The sequence below is a fragment of the Lineus longissimus genome, chromosome 7 (genome assembly GCF_910592395.1).
Source record: "Lineus longissimus chromosome 7, tnLinLong1.2, whole genome shotgun sequence".
NCBI classification, from domain to species: Eukaryota; Metazoa; Nemertea; class Pilidiophora; order Heteronemertea; family Lineidae; genus Lineus; species Lineus longissimus.
This window is the reverse complement of record NC_088314.1, coordinates 3,350,254-3,365,879: the sequence shown is the minus strand read 5'-3', so window position 1 is coordinate 3,365,879 and position 15,626 is coordinate 3,350,254. Positions and strand designations below refer to the sequence as shown.

At 39.7% G+C, this 15,626-nt stretch overlaps 1 protein-coding gene across 7 annotated transcripts in view; it reads right to left on the bottom strand.

Moving 5' to 3' along the window:
• The window catches only part of LOC135490636 (E3 ubiquitin-protein ligase PDZRN3-B-like), a 284,538-nt gene that overhangs the window by 42,097 nt on the left and 226,815 nt on the right, over window positions 1-15,626 (bottom strand). For all 7 annotated transcript variants that reach the window (XM_064775914.1, XM_064775921.1, XM_064775920.1 and 4 more), the window contains one exon: window positions 12,005-12,146. In XM_064775914.1, coding sequence (XP_064631984.1) covers window positions 12,005-12,146 — 142 coding nt within the window. The remainder of the gene's footprint in view (window positions 1-12,004; window positions 12,147-15,626) is intronic.

The window sequence follows — 15,626 nt, the reverse complement described above, 5'->3', positions numbered from 1 at the left end:
TTTCTGATGAGGATGGGGTAATTAAGGAGCAGACGGAAAGAAGAATAGCTCATTCTTGGAGGCAAGATTGGTGGGCTATCACAAAGACAAAGCTTCTGAAAGAATGGGTAAAGACACACCTAACAGACTTTAGCAGACACGTTTAAGAACTATTAGTCAAGTCACATGTGTGTTAGATGGCACCAGAAACACATTAGAATAAGAGCATGACAATTAAATTTCCTCAGAAGTCAAATCTTTCAGATAGCTTTTTAGACAAAACTATCATCTCAAGAAGCACGATAACTCTAAATTGAAGCAATCACTCTTAGATTTCTCGTAAGAGTTTAAAAAACTATGGGCTAGAAACATTAAAGAAACTTCAAGTGCATTGCTCACAAGAATCTTGTGCTTATTGATAGGATTTTATAGCCAACATTGGGTGAAAGAAATACGTAATCAGAAGTGAACAAATCTTGTCATGTAACTTCCTGATGCGGGGAGCCACGTGCTGGATCAGAGACTTGTCGGTTTCCTCTGATTGGTCAAAACCTATGATACAGCGAGGATCAAAGGAGCCAAGAGATATGAATCACCCATGCTCCATGGTGACAGACCCTCAGATCACCGTATTTGCTAAAGATCATGACAACCTAAGCTTGCTGTGTAACTCACACATTTGTTAGATGAAATGTACAATGAGTATTGCAGACTGAAATGAAACTGACCATGAGATACACCATGAAAGAAATTGCAAAGAAATTAGAAAGATGGTAAGTGCTTCCAGCTCATCTGTACCAAGACATATGCACATTTTGAAAACTTTTCCATAAGAGCTTTGGTTCTTTTTAAGGTGAACCAACCAATGAATATAACTTGAAAGATGACTACTCTGTATCACCTCAACCTGAAACCAAATTATTGTCATCATCTACAGCAGTTTACACTACCTCTTTGTTCAAATTGGGGGAGATGGGCTGTGAAGTCAATTGGTATTCTTCATCTTTCATTGAAGAAGTGATGAATGGAGTGATGCAAGGAAGATCAGCAGTCACAAAGGTAGGAAAATGTAGCATTCATGGCAAATGAAAGCAACGACAATGGTGATTTGTTAGTCCAAAGACTACGAAATAGGAATCAAATTATCGAATTCTGGCAGTCATCTTTAATAGTAAGCTACATGCATTTTCATTCCTATACATTTCAGAACACTTTATGTTTTAATGATGGATTGAAAAGATTGATGCAAGAACAAAAGACTGTGAACAACATAGTATAAAGGAAGTCATATAGCTGCTTGGTTCCATGTATCTTCTCTCCCTGCATGTTTCCAAGCAAATATTCAAGAAATTTACTAGTATCACTTAGTCAGCATCTTTTCTACTCGCTTCACACAAAGAAGCTCTACTTTGTTTTGGGAACCATATCTTGTCTGACTTGAGCGGCTATGTTACCACTGCTTTTCTAGTAACACAGTAAGGCTATTCCAACCTACTATCAGATATGAAAACCGCAGCTATATGTTTTCGATGTGGTGGTATGCTTTGTGAAAGAAATAGTTAAGAATTTTGACAACACACCCTTGACGAGATTCTTCAACACGTATCACCATAGGCAAAGAAGACTGACTACTGAACTGAGGGAGAAACTTGCATCATACAGAACTATTACAGTTTCAAGTTTATGGTTCCAAAGCAACAACAAACAGCAGTGGCCCTGCTGAGACTTGACCAAATACATTATGGGCTTGTAATCTGAGCTATTAGCTCTTGTGTGTAAAAGAGGCAAATAAAGAACAGAATTGACCAACTGCGACCGGAACCCCAAACCCTCAGTATGCGAACCTCACTTTAGACGATTAAAAGATCGATCACCTTATTATCAAATCAAGGAAATATCCATCCATCCTCATTCTGTCAACTGCCTCTGTGCCACCAAGTTAGCAGATCATTGTTTTTTTTTGCTACTGCTGCTGCCCACTATTGGATCTGCAAGAAGCAGGCTTGAACTGCACTGGCCCCACTCAAACTTGCACCTGATTCCTCCCAGGTGTGACTGCAGCACTCTCCGCCACTACACCATCAATCCCCTTATCTTCTCGTATCAAGGAAATGCCCATCCATCTTCATTCTGACTGCCAACTCCTTCCTTGCCATCACAGTAATAGATCATCGTTTTTGCAGCCATTTCAGACCTAATGAGCTTAATAGTGGTCTGCAAGATGGCTGATAATGACCAGTATCGCTTGTGGTAATCCAGATGGCAAAATACATGCGTCTCGGTACATATATCAAAGGAATGAATCAGCAGATGGAATAAGACAGGTATAGTACTGTCTTGGACATAAGCAGATCAGTAGATTCAAGGATGGAACCAGAAGAACGTTTTGTTACACCAGTACCATGTTTCTCCAATTCCAGGATATTGGGAAAGCGTCCCTCTACCCAAGCATCTACCAATATCCCCACGGCCCAGCTGCAGGGGAAGACCAAACAACAGTTCAATAATTCAGAACCTGCAGAAAAAAACAACACAAAGATAGTCATCAGATTGTAGATTTCTGTTTGCCAACATCACCCTGGTCTTCTCTGTCGATGTTATCACTTGCTAACACAGATGCCCTATCCCTCTCATCGTGATATTAGTCATCCTCCTCTTCAAGTCAATTTCGCCAGATTACCAAGGGACTGGGTTTGACACATAGATCTTTCTCCAGTAATGCCTTCTGAGACCCCGTGGGTTCCTATACAATTTACATCGCTGCTTCCTGAAGCCTGCCCAAACAGCGGGTGAAAGATCCCCGTTTTTCACCACATGCGCCAAGAGGCGATTTTCAGCACCAGGGGGCAGGCACATGAGTCATAGCAAAACTTCGAGGTCGCTATTCCTGACCAAGTGTCCAGACCATGCAGAGATCAGCTCATCTAAGAATACTCGCAATCAGAAATCAAAATGTGATTGCAAAGGATCAATTTTTGTGGATTTTTTGGTGTCTGTTCATTTCGTCATATCAATGGCTCAGATTGGTACTGATCATTCCCTTCCTAAGCTTACCATTATCTGTGAATGAGTATTTGTGATAACAAGCTGATGATAGTCACTGTACAATTGCAACATTGTACGTGAGCACAACTTTCAAACAACATGACCAAGCACAGGATCTGTCTTCTCAAAATCTAGAAGACACCTAGAACTTGCATTGGCAAGACGTCTTTCTTTTGTAGCATTAAATTTTTTTTCATGGCATTTCTAGTCATGATCCTGGGCTGGACCCCTTCCACCTCCTTTGATGCCCTTTGTCTTAAAGTCTTCAAGGCATTGAATACCCTAACAGTACAATTAGATTTAGTAATATCACTAATGTGATTTGATATTTAACCACTACATGTATGTCTCGTGAGCTCTGGTACGACATTTACCACTTTATTTAGCTTCCCTTGTGAACTTGGATAGGCTTCTTCTGTTAATCAAAATTCATCTGGCTTAATTAATGACTGTCTCTTCATGCCAGAGAGAATCAACTTGGCACTGTGAGCAGCTGAAAAAAACATTGTTATACCATCCGGCTTTAACTGCAGATGATTTCTGGGTTTTCTTACGCATATTCATCCATCATAGTTTTCTGTCAACAGGAATGAAAAAGTTAAATGCATTGTGATTGCTTTATTATCTAACCGCTTCACTACAGCATGTTTCATGACGTTATTACGATCATGATAGCTTTCTATGGCGTCTTTCACAGCAATGACCAGCGCCATTGCGTACATCTTGCATCATGAGACTGGTATTTCAGGCTGTCGTACCCTACGTAAGGATGCACCAGACTGGATGCTAGTCATCATAGTGAAGTTGTTAAACCCACCTCAGACTATCAGTCGGCAAGATCAGTAATGTGTTTGAGATTGGAACGGAGTGTATTAATAAAGTACCACGCCTGCGGACCCAGTTGCCACGAGAAACAGAGTATAGCTCTCCAATCAGCAGGAGGTGAGTAATATCCACTCAGGTTCACACACAGGAACGTCAGCGACACATATTAAAACATCAAAGACGCGCCGCACGAGAGTGTAATATCCACACAACATTGGGCTTGAAGTTTAACACCACAATTGAATCATTACTTGACTGCTTTGATCTCTTTGGTGCACATCCCATCAGGACACTTGGAGTTGCACCATGGGCGATGGAATCGGGAGGGAGGTAACACTTGAAATATCTGCCTACTTGTTTCAAGCAATTTAGGTGTCTGGTCAATATTGGGGTAAATGTTCCATGCTGGGACCCGATATAAGCAGAAACTTTATATCCCATTTGATATTGATGGTAATAGAAGGCACTTTAAAACCCTGATGTTGCCATTAAATGTGAAAGTACATGTGCAGTGTTTGGCATGTAAAGCCACATATCAATACAGAACAACAAATCAAGGGATTTGGTACAGGGATTCCCTGAGTGACATAAACTGTGTCCATGACTTTCTTAATGAAATCCAAGCAAGATTCCTCGGAAGAATGCCAAAGAGCTTTTCATATCTCAAAGCAAAGCTCACATATATGATCAAAAAGAACAGCCAAGAATACAAGGGATGACAAGACCTGCTAATCAAGGACATCAAACCAAAACTCATCCCCTAACTCCTCCGCTTCATATCAAAGTTAAAGCCAAATCAAAGGCAGTTCAAAACATCACACAAACCTTTACTTTCGAACTCTTCCTTCTTGCAACATTTTTGTCATTAAATAACACTACTCTTATACTCATTGAGATTCACAAGAATTGAAATATCTTAAGGGAAAATGTTTGTGCCGGTCTTCTTAAGACATGAAAGATTCTCCTAGAAATTAGCGGCTAATCATCCTGATCTCAAAGTCTCCTCAAATAGTTGAGTTATACGCCAGCGCAGATCAAGGGTTTTAACATTTTCCTGATAAAATGGACCACAAAAGCCATAAGACGACTTCAAAGAGCTTAAAATGAAATTTTAGTCTAAATATAATATTATAGGACATTTTTGAATCTTGTGATGATATATTGCTCACATGTATGTACATGTATGTACATGTATGTACATGTACGAAAAGATACACACATAAAATAACAGGAAGCAAAGCTCTAGGTATGCTTTTCAACCGTTTTGTTCAGTTAAGGGTGAACCCACTGGTGTAGCTCCAAACATGGATTTGAAATTGCTTTGAGGATTAAGAACTGAAAAGAGTCCCCGCTTGAAAATATGAAAAAGGGTCCCCATAAAAAATGTCGCAAGTACCAATCAACTTATACCCAGTTAAGATCCCATCCCCAATTAAAAACACAAACACTAGTCAATAAGCCCAAATTCAGAAAAGAGCACAGTATCTAATCTCGCCCTGGGTGCCTGTCTTCACTATAGCCACGATTCACATATTGGCTATAATAGCACTCTGCAGACCAAATCAATGTTGCCGTCTCCATAAATGGCCAGAATATAGACTAGACAAGATCAAAAGGGCAGGATCAATGATATAAAGACACCAGCCACTAATGGCTCAAGCTGACCCTACTAGCCCTACAGCTAAATTGTCATAATGCTAGCGATCGCAACAAAGTTTAAGTGTAGTAATTAATGGCTAGCTAAACGAGCATCCAGATTTGTTGATGCTCCAAAAGATCAAGAAGACTGGCTCAAGTTAGTGTACCATTAGTGAAAGACAATAGCTCTATCCTTAGTTTGAAATCTGACATCACCGGTATTTTCTCTGGTCAATGCTTTTACCAGGAGAGGAATTCGTCGCTGGAAGAAAGTAACTTGTTGCTGTCGTCATTCTACAGTTGGACTAGCCAGCACAGATGCTGTCTGAGCGCCAGTTGAACCTACACTAAAACGATCAACATTGAGGGGCGATTTTTAAAGCCTTTGTCTTTTTTCGGACACCTATTCAGCCAAGGTCAACCAAAACATCCTTGATCGAGCTTAATGTTTTAAGAAAACTTGCCTTAGGGCACCATGACCAAGGTTCTAGTTTAGCCAGGGTCTTTTATCTGTATTTTTTCATATAGCTATGGAATATCATCATGACTAATGGGAGTGCGAGTAGAATGGAAATGGTTTCTGAGAATTGTCCCCTTTGTTTATCTGACAGTGACAATTGTGTGAATACTTTGGACTAACATGAAGAGATGACTAATGTCATGCAAAAATGTATTTGTCATCATATCCACATTTTTTATGGTTTCCTGTTGTGACTTCAAATCATTTTTTCAGTTGAACACAAAAGGTGACCAAATTCTTCCAAAACGCATAGTATAAAGCAATACAACATTGCCGACCACATTACCCACCCTATCTAACGGTATCACATATCTATCACCCACTCAAATGCGACGAGAGTCCATTCCTTGCCATCTGTCAAGACCATACCCAATAATTCACCACAACACAACTTCATACCAATTTCCCCATCATAAAAGAACCTCATTTCTATAAATCATCAAGAAGAATCATTTTCATCAAAAGCAGAAAAGAACATCATGACTATAAATCAGGATGTCAACCTCACCATTATTTTTCCACAGACCCAAGGATACCACCCCATCAACATAAATCATAACAAGCTTTCATTTTTCATCATTCCCTGGTTTCTCTGGCTATATTGTCACCTGGACTTTTTCCAACCCTTCGGTCAATGGAACATGACAAACGAGATGTTGGCATGCGATCTCCAATTATTTTGCTCAAGACCAGTCTTTTCTGGCTATTACCACTATCAATCTGCATGATCTAGAGTGACGGATGGTCACGCACTGATATATCATTACAGACCAAGGTTACTTCAAAGAGGATTACTCAAAGGGGTATTGGGAACCCTGACAGGTTGTTATTTCTTTGGTTTTTCAGCAATTAACAGAAAATCGTTGAAGAATTATGAAGCAGAAATTCCTTTTCATGACTATTGTTTTTGTGAATTGCAACAGATTGCAAAATTCACGAAAATAAAAAATGCCTGTGGTAATTTGGCAGTTTAAATTAAATGGATTCGATCCAAACTCACCTCAAGAACTTGGAGTTTGATTAACTTTGACTTTGGACTTATGACAGAAAGAGACAGGTTGAAGAGCTAACTGAAGACGAACGAACGAACGCAAAAGAGATCAATTACATCAGGGCCAGGAATACACCATTGCTATTTTGGCCATGGCACTTTCGTGACACACCAATCGCAATTGACTGTGAATTGCATGTGTAATCCTTTGCAAGGATGCCACTAAGAAAATCTTGCATGGCTGACAAGCTGTGATCGACTGTTACCACAACCTCACAGCCACCCTTGCTACAATACCACCACAGACAAAACAGCAATGGTGTATCTCCACATCACGCACCATACTTTTTTGGTAAATCGTAAAGCTTACCATTCAAGGATATCCTCTATCCTGATCGATGAGACACAGCACAGACAGTAGGTCCAGCATGAAGAGCACATCCATCGACCGAAGCCTGAACGATTCTGACATTGACTGATGGATGTTTGTCCACTTCTAATTGAATTTTATATAGTGCAATGTAGATTATTCATATTCTGAACTCTGAAGGGAATAAACCCAGTGCTACTTTTGAAAGATACCGGCCATTTTCTACAGATGGATACTCCCAGAGAGAGACGGTTCAAAGAACTTGCAATTATATGACTTGGCTGAAACAAGTGTGACTAACAGACAGACCTGAACCACAGCCCCTCTGTTCAAAACGTTGGCTCTCAGATCAATTTGCCAGCAACAGACACTTATCACCAGGCATTTATCACCAGGCGTCTTTATTCAACAAGTTTCAACACAAACTCAGTCGACTGTGTTCCAACACAAGTTACATGTAGTTGGACATTGTGTGCAGTCACGTTATAATATTTCATTAAGAATTTACAAATAATTCTGGTCAGGGTGTGAGAGACCGGCGGTAACTTAAGTGATGTGAAATATAAAGTACACCACATGAATTTACATTGAACCAATGATCATTTTACCCACAATATCAAATTAGGACTAATTTCTCTGAATGGTTAGGATAATGGTGCATTTATAGACCACTCAGCAACAATCCATGGCAGCCAATCAGAATCTAATATATCTTATCGAACACATATGTACGCAGTTGGTATCGTAGCAATTTGTCGTCAGAACGCGAACGCTGTCAATCAAACCGCCAATCATCAGAGAATAGCAAACTTAATTAGTCAATATTGTGGAGCCGATGGTTCTCAACGGGTTTGAGAAATGGTTTCTAATAAATGAGGAACACAAGTAAATTTGATGGCTGGAATACACCAAGGGTCACCACGCAGACTTGTAACTCGTAAACCACTTTAACTGATGGTCTCGCCCGAATTAGTGTCATACCATGACGAGTCCACATCAACATGTTCCCAGAACGCGAGACGGGACCATCTCGGAAATTTCAGCACTGACAGGAAGATATCAAAAGAGATCATGTCCAATTTCAAAGGTCTTTACAATTTAAACAGCCTTCCATAAATGTTGGATATTTCCAGGATATTTAAAATCCAAGTAACTGCATATGTTTACTTGATGATTGCAATAGTGCTCACAGGTTCCTTAGACCAGATAAATCTTGTGATGTGAGGCAAAGAGAACTTCCGTTTAAGATTTCTCTCTGTTCTGTCAAAAATGAGCAAAGGAAACTGGTATGATAGCACCAGCTAAAAGTGCACTTTATGTCATAAAGCCGTGACAGTGCCGCACCTAAAACAACACCCCATAAAGCTATAATAGCTAAATGGCAACCCGATACAAAAAGCTTTTAATGTGTCTCTACCCTGTAGTGATTGCTCATCAATGGAGTGGAAGTCACAGTAAAAGTTTTTTGTCCCCGCGGAAATTCATAATCATTACGTATTAGCGCCGCAATATTAGCCTAGTATTGCTAAATTGAAATTAATGAGCTAAAGGTTATTTTTAGAAACTGGTTGAGTTTGGGCTTCAACAAATTGCTCTGCAGCCGAGTAATAGAGATAAAGTACATTTTGGTTAACGTTAACATAAATGTCTATAACTTGAAACAAATGTTTTTCACTTGAGGGCAAGAGCTTTTCTCACAATTATCTAAAGATGTAATAGTTTTTCTCTCACAGGATCTTCTAACTCTACTTAGCAATATAACATGTAATTACAGCAAATCCCTCAATATTTTCCTATATAAGCAATTTCTTTCATAAGCTCTAACACCGTTCAACAACTTTTGAATCCCATTTTAAGGTGACAAAATTGATGTTACTTCGACCGAAACTTGAGTGAAATTAAAGTAGAAACATAAAATATGATCACGTCCATACAAACAAGATCCCCACAATACCAATCTGAATTTGCAAAGAAAGAAGACACGACACAGCGACAGATCTCATCTGTCTGTTGCAGGATTTTTTCTCTAATCTCATAGAATGCGCCTCCGAGCAGAAACAAGTCTAAACCGTTTTTCTCCCAGCGGAAAATGAGAACTAAAGCATTAAATCAGGTTGGGAAATCTCACCAAGTTGATTTCAAGGGTGTAGGAATGTTTAATTCCGCAGACGATCATGAGGGATTCCAACCAATCATACGAGAAATGGCGGAAAACAAAGAAGTAACTTCCTTTCCTTCCAATGCGACGTAATGGAACTAGTGACTTTTTTCCTTGTCTCTACATTTGTTTGAAATGTTTTGCATTTCATGTATTCGAGAGACTCAGACAAGTCACATTATCAAATAATTCCGATGTGTGACGAGAGTAACACAGGTTTAATCAAGAAATGTCTGAGAGAGAGATGGATCACCGGGCCCAGATGCTACGCTATTGAGCTAATCCCCAACATACCAAGAGCAGGCATGAACCTAATCAGCAGTGTTTATGTGGCACATCCTAGTGAGGTCTCATTGAGAATGAGACCAAAGGGTTCTTTGGTCTGACTAGCCGGAATGCCCTGATGACAACTGTCCTTGCACTTTTAGACATGTTGCACAATTACATTGTCTTGAAGATAAATACGGACCAACTGGCAAATTACTCATTTAAATACCTCACTACGATTAAGTATCTCACTGTTGAGCAGGATATGAGGCTGTGACTAAAAGCCATGAAAGTCTGAAAGGGTAACAAGGTATTACAGAGTTAAAGTCCATCAAATCTTTGCAAAAATTAACAGCACCACACCCTGAAACACTGAACAAGATAAATTGCCCTAACCCTGCGGCGAACCACTTTCCTGCATCTTTTCAACAACAGTTTCCGTTTTGCTTATCAAGAATCAGCGAACATGGCAGAAGTGAATGAATCTTGACAGGACCAAATGAGAAGTCAAATTGGAAAATGGATTTTAGATCCTGAAGGGCCACGTAGAATTAGAGGAGTTCATTTTCTGAAAGGTTATGAGTGATTTGAGAAACATTGAGACCTTTCTGTTTACTTCGTGATATTGAAGACAGATAGCTCGAGTTGACATATGTATAGCAACATCAATTATTGTTCAGGCAATCATTGAACATAGTGTATGAAGAAGCAAGAAGAAACATGTTTGGGAAGTACACAAAACTAAAAGGATTCGTACTTTTGGATGAGAATTTTCATCTTTAGCATATGGTGGCCTTGGCCCTACCATGGACTCACACTTGAGTCACCATCACCGAAGAAATCCTGTTTATAAAATCAGCATCAAAAGACTATGAACCATTGAAAAGGAGAATGTACGATTGATTGAAAGATGTCCAATTCATCCCAACTCATCATCCAGAAAAAGCTTTCTTCATAAATCACCATCCTCCACTGACCACCAAGTCCATAAAACAATTGATCGGTTTATCTCCAGACTAAATCCCTGGTAATTATTAGGGCCATAAATCTTCATGACCCATAGGGATATGTCCTGCTCATTTCGTCGATATTTATGGTCACCCTCAACAATAAATAGGGAATTAAGGCACTATATGACTCATAAATACAACAGTTAGGGTGTAAATCAACCGATTGATACGACTTGATAACAAATTAACAAATTAAGAGATAAGTTACTCACAGATTGGAATACATATATCACAGTTATTTGGTGGTAAGTTTAGGTGATCGAGAGCGAGTCGAAAAGCACCTTTTGGAACCTTTTGGGACCTTTCACACCAGCATGCACTTTTTCAAGAAAAATCTAAGAGTTCATTTTTTAGAGAAAGGATTGAATATTGGTGAGCACCCTTTGAAAGCAAAAATTTGATAATTTTTTTCAAAAAATTCACACCCAATATCCTATTGACAAGACAACGTCCAGCCATGCTAAAAACTTTGTGAATAAGAGCTTATTCCAAGGAGAAATCATCAAAGGACTTGGGAAATCTATGAATGAAAGGGATTCTATTGCTAAGAGTATCAACGAAACATTCAATGAACCGATCCAAATTAGATTAAATAATACAAATGCTGGCTATGTACTCGGTGAAATATCTCATCGGCTTCGATGCATCCCCTCCGCTGTCCCATACGGCCAATCCTTTATCCTGTAATTGTCCCACAAGGAACGTTCACTTTTGCGCCTCAATTCCCTTGGTACTTTCCACGAGATTAATTAAAATTATTGTTTCATGCTTGTTGATGAAATACAGCGGAGATATCACATGTGAAGAGGAGAATACAAGTAAAATATGATTGAGTTGGGACATTGGGAATGTGGCATGTACAAAGATAAGGTGTTTGCTTATCATCTGATCATGTAGGGGCTGGCTCAGAATTTGCCAGGTTATATTCTCTGTTTTCATTTACCAAAAATTGAACAACACATGAGAAACGGAAGCTTTTTATTACTATAAGATTGGAATTGGGCTTGGGAAGGGAATGGCCAGGACTAGTATGCATACCTGTTGGTGTGATCTACGGAGTGCATAGCCACGAAAACATGACGATTAATTGAGATTTTACAAAATCGGCAACAATGTTGTGTTGCAGTGTCTCCTTCGCGGAGTTCGTTATAGTCAACAGACAAGATGATGCCAAATTAATGCTGAGTTACTCAACACCAACCTCATATTCCATGTCGAAAGCCCTGTCATCTTCAAAAGCGTCGTCGTAATCAAAACAGCCATTGGCCATCTCAATGTCTGTCAAACCCATTTCTGCACTTGGTGAAAATGCTACTGGTTGTCTTGAAGATGGCTGGTACAGACTGAAATGATATAGAAAGGGATATCGTGAATAAAGACACTTTATTTGTAAGTTATTCAAACTAAAGGTAGAATATATAAAGACAATATCATGAGGGGATACTATAATATTTTTTTGAGCACTGCAAACAAGGTATGAGGGAAAGGGGCAAGACACCTTTTTTCGCATTCAGTAATGTTTTGTCAGTCTCAGTGAGATCTTCCACCTATAGCAAATGACCAAAGTCAAAGATAAATTTCGAATTCTGATACAAATTGAGATTTTGCTGCCAGTCTTTTTGAAAGTGAGACCATAAACAACTTTCAAAGGAATCCATGATTATAGTCAAATCAATTACAGCTCTTTACCTCGCAATTAACATCCGGTGAAATAGGGGGTGCAATTATGGAAGGATCAAGAAACTACCCTACAGCATGTCACAGGATGATACATTAAATCGACCTTTGGGCTAAAAACAATTACCAGAGTCTTTTATCACAGGGAACATCCTGCTAGCCGCTAGACAAGAAAATGTCTTCTCGACAACACTAGGTATTTTAGTCGGATGCTTAAGTCCATACCATCACACTCTTTTGATAGACAGAGATTAGAGAGGGGGCAAAACATGCTTTTCTTTCTAGCCAACTGTGAACCAAGAATTCTTTGTGCCAGTTCAAATGAATTTAACCCATCTGTTGATCCGTGCTCACAACTCATGATACCACAAAAGCACAACACTTCCAGCGAAACACTGATGGTGACATCAGCTGCCTTGCATGGCTAAAACCTAGTTTTCGTCGTTAGGTGTACAAAACTAACCATCCTATCACCCAAAACCGACACTTGTTGGTTTCTGGCAAGGTAATCAACAGGAAACTGCGGTATCCATACTCACTGCTGCCCTGCACCACAAGACCAAACGAAACCGCTAAGTTCTTGATGGGTGAACCATGGTGTTTGGCAACAGGGGGTCTTTGGAGTCATAGCCGACTCATTGATGGAGATACAGGGGGTCTTTGGAGTCATAGCCGACTCATTGATGGAGATACAGGGGGCCTAAAGCACCTTGCATCAACACTGATGGTGGTCAGAACTCTGAGGCCTCTTGTTCATGGTAAATTTAAGATGATACGGCCATTGATGGGAAGAGGTACTCAAAGGATTGACCAGTCAGTTTCTCAACTTCAAACTGAACCGCTAAGTTCTGAATTGGTAGAGCATAGCATGGGCTACAGGGGGTCTGAAGCACCTTGTCAATGATATGAAAACATCCCTGATTCACATAACGAACTAGTAAATTGTACAGCAGTTTCCAACAAGCCAAGTACAGATTCGGTACAGTTGGGGAGCCGGAGGCAGGTGAATCCAGCTCTGACTCAGTTCCTTAAAGATCAGATCAGAGCATGCAGGTTCAAAGGAAAGCATGATACTCGAGGTGATAGGGGCCACTATCAGAAACAGACTGAGGTGTCTACGATGAAAAATCTCTGTTTGTACAACGCTTATGTGTATATCTCTCAAAAAGGGGTCGTGAAGAAGTTGAAGGCACTGCTAAACCAACAAGAAGTATTATAGTACATGTAGTTTACTTCGAAGCTCTGTGTGGTCCGTTGAAATTGAACTTTTTGGAAGTCGACATGGTTCATTGTTTGTTCAGAAATTTCAACTGGCGGTCAACTTCAAACGTTTTTTCTTCAAATTAAACTCACAAGGCCAATATTGCAAAAGAAACAAAGAGATAATGTTAACTGCATCCACGGGAATTTGGGATTACATCTGATTTTGTTGATGGCATGTAAAACTATAAGCAAATCTAAATGAAATGATCAGCATGAAACTTTGAAAAACGGTGCGTTAAAATCAAGGCCAAATGTTGCCCTTGGGACTGCATGATTCATCTCTTCAACGGAATGGAGATCTACGATCATCCACTATGGGAAGGGTGAAGAATGAAACCTACAGTGTCACATGAGTGTACCAGGACCGACTAGGAATCGAACTTTGTCCTCAGAGACAACCTCCAAAGCATTTAGCAAAAGCAAATTGGCTAATTGTAGTAATGAAGCATGCGACTCTAACTACATTAAACATGCAGCCAAACTGTTGCATTTCAACAACATCAATCATCACCAAAGAGAAAGAAATGACATCATTCAAGATGGATGACCAATCTGGCAAACCCCAGAACAAAATTGAAAATGGAATTAGGCGAACATTACGTGAACATAAGCAGCTTAAAACAATGCGTGGTTATCCACTGTGACAGGAATGAGTCACCCACTCTGGCGGGGAGTTGATCCTTCCCAGCTTATCACTGCACAACCACATTGCGCATGGCAGTCATTTCTCAGGATCTTGAAATATGATGAGAATGGGATATTGGTGATCCATCTTGTCAGCGAAGGATCAGTGGATCGTCTTGGCTCGATGTGGTCGGGTTGGCCCTCATTCATATTCCTAAGAAGGCTTGGAAAGAGCGAGTCCAAGTCAACTGGACCAGGTTGTGTTCTACCTCACCCAGTTTTCCCACATTCTCCAAAATAGTTCTTTAACATGGTAAGACAATACTGCGTTAAGAGTTCTAACACGAAAACACTAAGGTTTTGAAATAAATTTGGGACTGCGTAGAAATACATAAATGAGCATTGATTTGGATTTGAACCAATTAGGTCCAGTGGTCTATAATCTGAGCAACTGAGCTTCCCTGAAGAAGATTCCAAGCAATCTGCCAAAACCGGTGGTCCCACTGATGCCTGTTTCCAAACATTTCTCACCAGACCAGCAATGTGTGCATGAACTTCACTTCAGCGCATAACACAGCAGCTATTTATTCATTGACAAAGAATCGATGCCTGGAGCCTGAAACAAATGAAATCTACATTGCAGTTTACTCGGATCAGATCAACATCGCGTGCCTGGAGGTTGTAATCTTGAATGAAGTGTTCCTGGTTCACTCTCTTTGATTTCGAAATGACTGATAATAGCCGCTTTGATATGATGTGAAATTTGTCAATCATGATATCAAGATATTGTAGCATTTGAAATCGCCAAGGGTGGATTTGTTATTGTGCGAGTTGGAATAGCTCCACACTGGTTTTAATTGGAAGTAGGACTTTTTGTATGACTAGTTGTTCAAAATATGGCAGCTGCACTTTTAATTGAAGTTGTTGAATGTACTGTGTCCCCGTGGATCATTGAATGCTGTGCCATTGATAATTCTAAATTGATCCTGACTCGCAAAACCCTGTGCTTTTGTGAGCATACTGATATCAAGTTGAAAATCTTTGCTAAAAAATAAAAGGGGAATATAGTAGATCCCAGTAATAACCAACACCATCCGGTGAAAGCACTTCCAAATGACAGGTTTTGTCATCTCATCACAAACCACCAAGGAAAGAGGCCAAAAATGATCAAATAAATGATTTTTCAACAAATTTGATGATCATGCAGCAGCTTTCATAAGACGTCAAAGCATCTGTTGTTGCTTTGGTAACGAGAGTAT